Source organism: Nannobrachium achirus (genome assembly GCF_963921795.1).
Source record: "Nannobrachium achirus genome assembly, chromosome: 15".
In the NCBI taxonomy this organism is placed as follows: domain Eukaryota; kingdom Metazoa; phylum Chordata; class Actinopteri; order Myctophiformes; family Myctophidae; genus Nannobrachium; species Nannobrachium achirus.
Window position 1 is genome coordinate 53,781,986 of NC_137822.1, and position 8,864 is coordinate 53,790,849.

At 41.7% G+C, this 8,864-nt stretch overlaps 1 protein-coding gene across 1 annotated transcript; it reads left to right on the forward strand.

Moving 5' to 3' along the window:
* Positions 1–2,461: 2,461 nt before the first annotated feature.
* Positions 2,462–7,977, forward strand: cenpa (histone H3-like centromeric protein A; the record flags this gene model as incomplete). The annotated part of the gene is made up of 4 exons (XM_080743729.1): positions 2,462–2,594; positions 3,986–4,101; positions 5,282–5,356; positions 7,842–7,977. 4 exons carry the CDS (start codon positions 2,462–2,464, stop codon positions 7,968–7,970), a joined length of 453 nt encoding a protein of 150 aa, XP_080599855.1. The 3' UTR covers positions 7,971–7,977.
* Positions 7,978–8,864: the final 887 nt, after the last annotated feature.

Here is an 8,864-nt window from a genome sequence, read left to right on the forward strand (position 1 = left end):
TAAACTATAATTTAGCTGGGGACCCCCTGGAACTCCCTCAAGGACCCCTGTGGGTCTCCGGACCCTAATTTGAGGACCAATGCCGTAAGCTAAGGAACCCCCAGTTAATGCTATTTATATCTCTGAGACCCTAATTTAGTCAAATATTGGCCTAATTGTAAAATCAATGTTTAACTCAGAGTGTACAAATGGAACCAAATGGACCCAACTCAGAATTACCCATATGAGGGTCCATTTGGTTCCTATATCACTTAGCTGGGGACCCCCTGGAACTTCCTCAAGGACCCCTGGGGGTCCCCGGACACCACTTTTAGAACCAATGATTTACAGTACAGTGTCACCCAAAGTGAGTCCCACTCCCATTCACGACATTATGCATTCAGAACTGTCTGTGCACATATCTTTTCTTCAGTGTATAATCTATTCTAGAGCTTTAATTCCACAATGTAAAAACAAATACATGTTATTATCTCTCTGAAAGCCAGATGCATAAATTGGATTGTGATAATATCATGGAGAGTGGAGATATGTTATAATGACAGTGAGCTACACTCACTCATTTTATTTACTGTGTTCATATGGCGGGCATTTTTACTCTTCATAGTTCATACCGACTCCAGTTCAGTTAATAAAGTTTTAAGAATTTGTATCTGATGTACTAATCTTTTTCTCTTCCTTTCTTTAATAGAGAGGGACAGTACAGGTACAAACCAGGTGATAAATAGGTTTTTCCACCTATTAGTCTGAAAATAATCACGCAGTTGAGGAGAAAGACGTACAACGTTCTTGGTTTTATTCGTGAGAGCTCTCAAGCTTAGCATACAGTAAAAACATCATCTCATATACAGAGCCAAGTTCCTCCCACAACCCCAGGGAGGCCTGACCAAGGCCCTAACACCTTTGGCAGACTGAGACAAAGCTCACATGGAAATTAGAGAACAACACTGTCAAAAGAATTTCAATACATTAAGTCCAGACAGTCGTTGATTAGCAATCTGAAACAAAAGAGCACACACACTACATGGGGTCCGCGAGCCAAACTGGAAGAACCAGTTTGAAGGTCACAAGAATATGGGGGCTTCAACCATCACTCTGTCAGGTTTCAAAAGTTCAGAGAGCATAGAGTGAAATACAATGTTTAAAATAGGCATATAAAATTCACCTTATCACCAGGTACCACAGGCACAGCCCTTCTCACCAAAACTGAGACTGAATCCCCTCACCCCATGTTATGTGGTCGATGAGTCAGTTCAAGTATAATGAGGACTCAATGAGATACTTTTCCCTGATGGAATCAAAATACATAAAATATAGTAGCAATTAGTGGCTCTCATTTGGGTTCACAATGACTTTCATATTTCACATTGGCAATTGAAAATAGGGATCCGATCCAGCATATCAAAATAGCACAAAATCTGTCAAAGTTCTTTATCTGTACCCTTTGAGAACATGTTAGAGGTTGGTACCCAGTTAAGAAGTGTTATAGTACTAAACTAAAATCAACCCCACAACCCAAGATGGGGTCCAACCAAAATGGCCTATTATATGGTATAGTTATTTGGTTATGATTTGTGTAGTGTATGGGCCCAAACCTCCAGCAGTACAAAACAAATACATGGTCCTACTGTTATTATGAGCCTTGACTAAGGTAGCTGTTTTCTTTGCAAAACATATTGATATGCCTTTTTTTATTTGAAAAAAGCCTTTGGCCTTTTTGTTTCTTTAACCAAAGAAGAAAGAAAGAGAAACATAAATAATTGTATGAATGTAATGAGACAGCAGCCAACACATTGTATTCAGTTATATTCTGTAATAGCCTATCCTTTTTTTTTCCTCATTCTATTAGTTTAGGCAGAGTAGATGTGTTGTGGGATCAGTTAGGTGGTTCTCAATTTTTTTTATATATTAATTTAATATAGGCTGCCTACCCAATAAATATTTTGTGCCAGGGAATCCCATGTTTCAAAAATGTCAAGATTTTTTGAAAATAACAGATCTACAAGCTCACAACTTGTTGCATCACGATGCGTTGTAAGCTTGTAGATTGGCTATTTGCAAATATCTGATTTATATAATCTATATGTTAAATTGTTCGATACTAACACTATTTTGCTGGAGACCCCCTCAAGGGCCGCTGGGGGTCCCCAGACCCCACTTTGACTACCACCGGTTGTGGACAAATGTTTGGTCACATTTCCTGAACCAACACCCAATCAAGTGCGCCCATAGTCTGGCCCTCCTACAAGTCCCAATTTGATTGGCTGAGAGTCGAGCTTGCAAACGACGAATGCAATATTTGAATTCCGGGACGGTGCAGACAGTTTTATTTACGATTTTGCAGACATAAACGCATGTTCTCGGCCTTTTAAACCCTACGCTCTCCAACTGTTGTTATAACAACATATACATTAGCGAGTGGGGTTGTTCGTTGTGACTTGGTGGTGCTGGTAGGAGGAGAAAGATGCGCCGCGGCCACGATGATTCTACAGCCAGTCGTCGGAAGGGCAAGACCCCCCAACGGCGAGAACCTTTGCCTTCATCAGCACCGGGACCCTCTGGATCCAGGGCGTCGCTCGACCGGAGCGGTGTTGCAGGTGAGGACCAACGCAATATGTATTTATTCATATGATCAGGACAGGTGGTGAATCCAAGGATTCTTTCACACGCAGAGATAGTTTTTAGGGGCGAGATCTGTGCTGCAAACAACTCGGGTATCAGCGGCGTAAGTTCAGAAAAAGCTAAGGTATGGCAACATCATGACTGGTGTCTTGCACGCGTGCAAGACACCAGGTTGCCATACCTTAGCAACAGGCATGATTACAGTACATGTTATTGTTTTGCCATAGCTTGCCATAGCCAATTGACGCCTCGGGGTGAGGACCAACGCAATATGTATTTATTCATATGATCAGGTGGCGAATCCAAGGATTCTTTGACACACAGAGATAGTTTTAGGGGCGAGATCTGTGCTGCAAACAACTCGGGTATCGTCAGCATTGCGTTTTTGACAATGATCGTCTCCAAAACTCGTAATGGTAGCGCAGACAGAACTGCAGCATGAAAAGTGACGACGGGCCCGTCGAGCCGTCTAAATATTATGGTCCGTTATAGACAACGATTTTGACATCGTAACTCGTGCACTGTCAGGCACCCTTTCGGAATAAATAAATGTATAAAAAGTTCTATGCTTGGCCTGGGCTGCTGGCGCACTCGGTGTAGGCTGACAGTGTGTGACAGTGACAATAACAATGTGATCAATTCAAGTACCGACGGTTTCTGCTGCATGGCACGTCTCATCTGACTTCCCATCTCTCTCCCCCATTTCCTGTCAGCCTACTATCTATCTCTATCAATAAAGGCCCTGTATGTGGTTACAATTGGGGGGCGGAGCATGGGTACAATTTCAGCCTTAAAATGCCAAATGTAGCTGTAGGCTACAGATCTGATGACTGAAGCAAAGTAAGACATCTTTAATAATGACTTCTCATCTTTAAGTCATTACATATATGAATATCTATGATCTTGCATGCATTGCCCACACCACCCAAGCGGGGGGTCTGGGGGGCCTCCCCCATAAATGTTAACATAGGGCCTAGTAGATGCATGTAATTTCCTGTGTTCTGGTGATTTTTTGGAGTTTGATAGTGTAGCAGCATGGGTGTTGGTTCCCACAGCCCACCCTCCTCAAAAAAAAAAAAAAAAATGGCTTTCAGCTGTGAGTTAGCTGTTGTACTTTTGTTAAAAACGTGTTTCTGCCTGCCTTTGTAAAACGAACTTGTGTGCTCCTTTATACACCAAGGTGTTTAAATCGAGTAATTCTAAAATATAACTATTTCTGGGGGCGCAACTCCCCCGGTGGCGTTGTCTGGCAATAACTTCAATTATACCACTATCTATGTCACAATTGCAAATCCAGGAGACCCCTGCCAAATCCAGGACTGTTGGCAAGCCTGAGTTACATGCTTTTTTATGTGCCTTTTTACAGATGGCGCTGCCCCCAGAAGGAGAAGGTACCGTCCAGGAACTAGGGCACTGATGGAGATCAGAAAGTACCAGAAGAGCACTGACCTACTGTTGAGGAAGGCACCCTTCATGCGCTTGGTGAGATGTTAGACAAACTTCCATGGACACCTTCAACCTAATGTCGTCCTTTCTTTATTGCTTGTTTATCATCGTGCTTTCTATTTCATTCTAGACATTCTCTTTTTAAATTCATCACTGCAAACCAAGGCCAACTAGAAGCGGTGCTCTTCCAAGCACAGGTCTCCACCAGGCCAGGCGTCCTGGTGGTGCTATAATAGGCCAATGTAAAAAGGGTGGCATGTGTTCTTCACCAATCTTGAGGCTGAGGCTGATTTGGACATTTTGTAGTGTAATTTCTTTCTTGGCCTTTTGCGAATGTGCATGCACAATTTCATTACAATTGCACGCTGTGTTCATGATTTGAGGCATTTTGTTCGAAACGGATCAATCCTGCAAAGTTTGGAGGCCAATCTTAGCCAATCAGGATGGAATATTTAATATGGGACAGATCCGTCTTGATCATTTGACTGTAGAGATGCTGTGTACTGATTTGTGTTAATTTTGAGTAATATCCAAAAATTTGTCTTACATAAGTCGGCCTCCTGGTGGCGCTATAAAAGGCTGATTGAAGGCTGAAGGCGTTTGAAACTGATCAGTGGAGTTATAGGTAAAACCACAAATTGGCCTGTTATAGTGCCACCATGACGCTGATTTCAAACATTTGAAGTGGCATTTCTTCCTTGGCTTAGTGGGAACGTGTGTGCGTGATTTCATGTTAATTGTACTCTGTGTTTGTGATATGAGGCATTTGGTCCAAAACGGACCAATCTTACAAACTTTGAAAGCCAATCTCACCCAATCGGGATGGAATATGGACAATCAGACAGATCAAATGACTGTAGAGATGCTGTCTACCGATTTGCGTGATTTTTGGACAAAATCTGTAGGAGTACTGGCCAAAGGGTAGTTTTGCACAAATTGGCCTCCTGGTGGTGCTAGAACAGGCCCATGTGAAAAATGTGGGGCAGAGGTTCTGAATTGGCATCCAGGGAGTGTGTGTGTGTGTGTGCTCAGTTTGGCAGCGACCGGGCCGACGGCGACTGAGATTAGGTGGTAACAAACTGCGAGGACTCACGCACGGACGGAGACGAAAACATACACTCCCCCATGCCTTCGGCTGGTGGAGACTGGAGACAATAACTAGATTAGTTGGTGCACATCATTTGTGTTAAATATCTGACATTCCTTCTTGTTTCAGGTAAGGGAGGTGTGCCAGACTTACACCAACCAAAATCTCAGATGGCAACTCACTGCTTTGATGGCCATACAGGAGGTTAGACAAATCTACATAAATTATACATTTAGTAAGGGAAAGTTAGCCTATTGCTACATCAATCTGGGAACTAAATCTAAATCACTAGCTTTCTTCACAAATGTGTTCACAAAGGTGTCTACTATCACCTCTGAACTTTGTCAAACCCAACTCCCTAGACATACTTTGTGGGAGCCAATCAAAGTTGGGGGTATCGGGATACCCAGGGCCTGGGATTAAAGGGGGAAAAATAAAACATGGCCAATATGAACGTATGAAGTGTGTAATTAGGGTATTGTTGGGCTGCTGAATCCATTCCAACCATTAGTTATAAGTAAAAATGACTCCTTGGCCATAAAAAAGGCCTTTAGCCAATCATGTCATTCGAGTTCACCTGTGTCCTGTTAGTCCCTATGTTTTAAACCCTGTGTTTGAATGTTCCTTGTCAGATTGTATCATGTTATCCTGTGTGTCATGTGTGATTACCCACCTGATCTTGAATAGTTTTCATGAATTCAAACACTACTCCAACCTTTTTTTTATTGCCAATACTAAAAGCTAGCGTCTAGTCGGCGACCTGGCCAACTCGGGAACGATGTAAATAGGGAATGAATGCCCCGCCCTTTAATGCAAACCCCATTATACCTGTTGTCATAGGACCCGTTTTGACCATCTGTTTGCCTGTGTCCATTTATGCCCATATATGGAGATATCTGTTATCTGTCTGTCTGTCAGCGTCCATTTTATGTCCATATATGGAGATCACTGCAGATATAGTTCTGGGTCCATTTTATGCCCATATGCCCATATATGGAGATATCTGTCTATTTGCGTCCATTTCATGCCCATATATGGAGATCTCTGTATCTGTCTGTCTGTGTCCCTTTATGCCCGTATATGGAGATCTTTGTGATTCTGCGTAAATTTTATGCCCATATATGCCATTTGCGTCCCTTTTATGCCCATTTATGGAGATCTCTGTATCCGTCTGTCTGTGTCCCTTTATGCCCGTATATGGAGATCTTTGTGATTCTGCGTCCATTTTATGCCCATATATGCTATATGGAGATATTCAGAGATTTTTTGTTGACTCATGTGGCGTACATGATGTCAGAGCCTTTTATGAGTGATGTCACAATGAGTCAGCGCTTGCGCCGATTTCCTCCGGAACAGCCTGATGTCAACAATCAGCTCTGCATAAGGATATTCCGAACGTTTCGGGCCGGTTTCGGAAAACCGCGCGTCGGGTCGGGTCGAGGCCCGGCACTGCACTCCGCGCCGCGGCGGGGAACGCGCGTGCCGAATCTGAAGCCGGTGGGACGAACGGTTCTCGAGATACGCGGATTACAGACAGACAGACACACACGCAGAGACTTCTCGCATTTATAGATAGATTATATGTCTGACACACAAAATTAGGTGTGGCCTATTTTATGGCCAAGGAGTCATTTTAACTGAAAATGAATGGTTGGAATGGATTCAGCAGCCCAAAAATACCCAAATTACACACCTCATACGCTCATATTGGCCATTTTTAATTTTTCCCCCTTTAATCCCAGGCCCTCGGGATACCCAATAACTTTGATTGGCTCTCACAAAGTATGTCAAGGGAGTTGGGGTTGACAAAGTTCAGAGGTGATAGTAGACACCTTTATGAACACATTTGTGAAGAAAGCTAGGGATTTAGATTTAGTTCCCAGATTGATGTAGCAATATGCTAACTTTCTCTTACTAATTATACAGTATGTTTAGCACCTTTCCACTCTGGTAAAACAATTAGTCAGAAACTTGAGTTTTTTTTTATACAGTGGAATTAATTGAAAGTCACTTTAACCCATTTAGGCCTAAAATTATTGAATGCTTTAACCAGTGAAAAATAGCAGATATACAAGCTCACAGTGCGGCACAGAGTGCCGCGCTGCGAGCTTGTAGATCTGCTATTTTTGGAAAAAGTCGTGAAAATGTGTGCAAATCTTTGAATATAATGTATTTTCAAGGCAAACGTTTGCAACTCAAATTTTGCTTCTGGGTTGTCCCTGGAACTAAATATTTTGAGATGGGGGTCCGTGGCCAAATACATATAATTTTGGGGGTCCTTCACATGAAAAGGTTTGAGCACCACTGACATAGTAGTCTCTCAAGAACAGACCAACTGAGCTCCATTTAAGTGAAAAGGACCTATACTTTAATGATGGCTAGCCAGATTGCTGACAAAAAAAACCTTAGAAGGATTCAAAAGACACTTATAGAATCGGGTCAAAATTCAAATTTTCACGATTTTTCAAAAATGGCAGATCTACAAGCTCGCAACTGTGAGCTTGTAGAGCTGCTATTTTTCAAAAGTTAGTGCATAAAATAATGATACACAATAATGTGCATAAAATAATGATACAATAATGTGTACCCGTTCTATTTAATGAATCTTTGATATTGTAATCACTATACTGCTGTCTGTCTTTTCATATGTACAGTGCCTCAACCTAAGTTCTCTATCCTCCTCTCCCAGGCGACGGAGGCCTTCTTGGTCAGGTTGTTGGCTGATGCCAACCTGTGCGCCATCCATGCCAAGCGGGTCACATTAATGACCAGAGACATTCACCTGGCTCGAAGACTCCGTGGCGTGGATGAGCTGTGACCAACCCTGCAATAAGTTATTGTTGAGGGGAGTTGTCGATTTGTAAAATAGTTCTGTTCTTACCAGTTTTTATGTATTTTTATACAAATTGAGGTTTGAGGTTTTACTTTTTTGTTTTGGATTATTTTTTATTCAGTTTTGTCAAAAACTTCTTATGCATGACGTGTGCTGTTCTGTTGATTTTTTTTTTTAAACAAAAAATATATAATCCAAGATTTGTTATCTGTATTCTTTTGTTGTATTTGATGTTAAGCCTGCTGTGGCCATCTGTCATGGGTATTTGATAGCTACTTGTTACTATTGCCATTACTGATGTTGATAGAACTACCACATTTTTGAGGTTTTAGATATTTTTTTGCATAAATCAGGACTATTGAATGAACACTCAGAGTGTTGGTTAAAATAATATTTAAAGTATAGATATTTAAAGTATAGGACAAAACCTAACTCCACACTTTCTGCCAAACCAGCTAAGTCCACCCGATTGGCCCTCACTTTAATGTGCGTTATTGAACAAACACCCTTTACGTCTGTGTGTTGGTTAAAAAAATATTGAACCAATTAAAAGTAGTAAAAAATCTAACTGCCTGAACTAATTTCCCCTGAAAATGAACGTTTTGGAGGTAGGTTTCAGCCTGAGATATATAGCGCATACATTGAGCTACACTCACTCATTGACCATGTTCAAATGGCAGGCAGTTTTACTCTTCATTCTGACTCCATCGGTGTATCCGATGCAATCCCAGTATGAGGGGGGAGGTGAGTGACCAGAACCCACTAGATGAAACCAAATTACCTTTCATCAGAACAGTTTGTGTCGTGATCCATTGGGACTTGATTGACCACCTGTTACAGTAGAATAACATTTATCTGTGTGCATTGAAATTTCATATA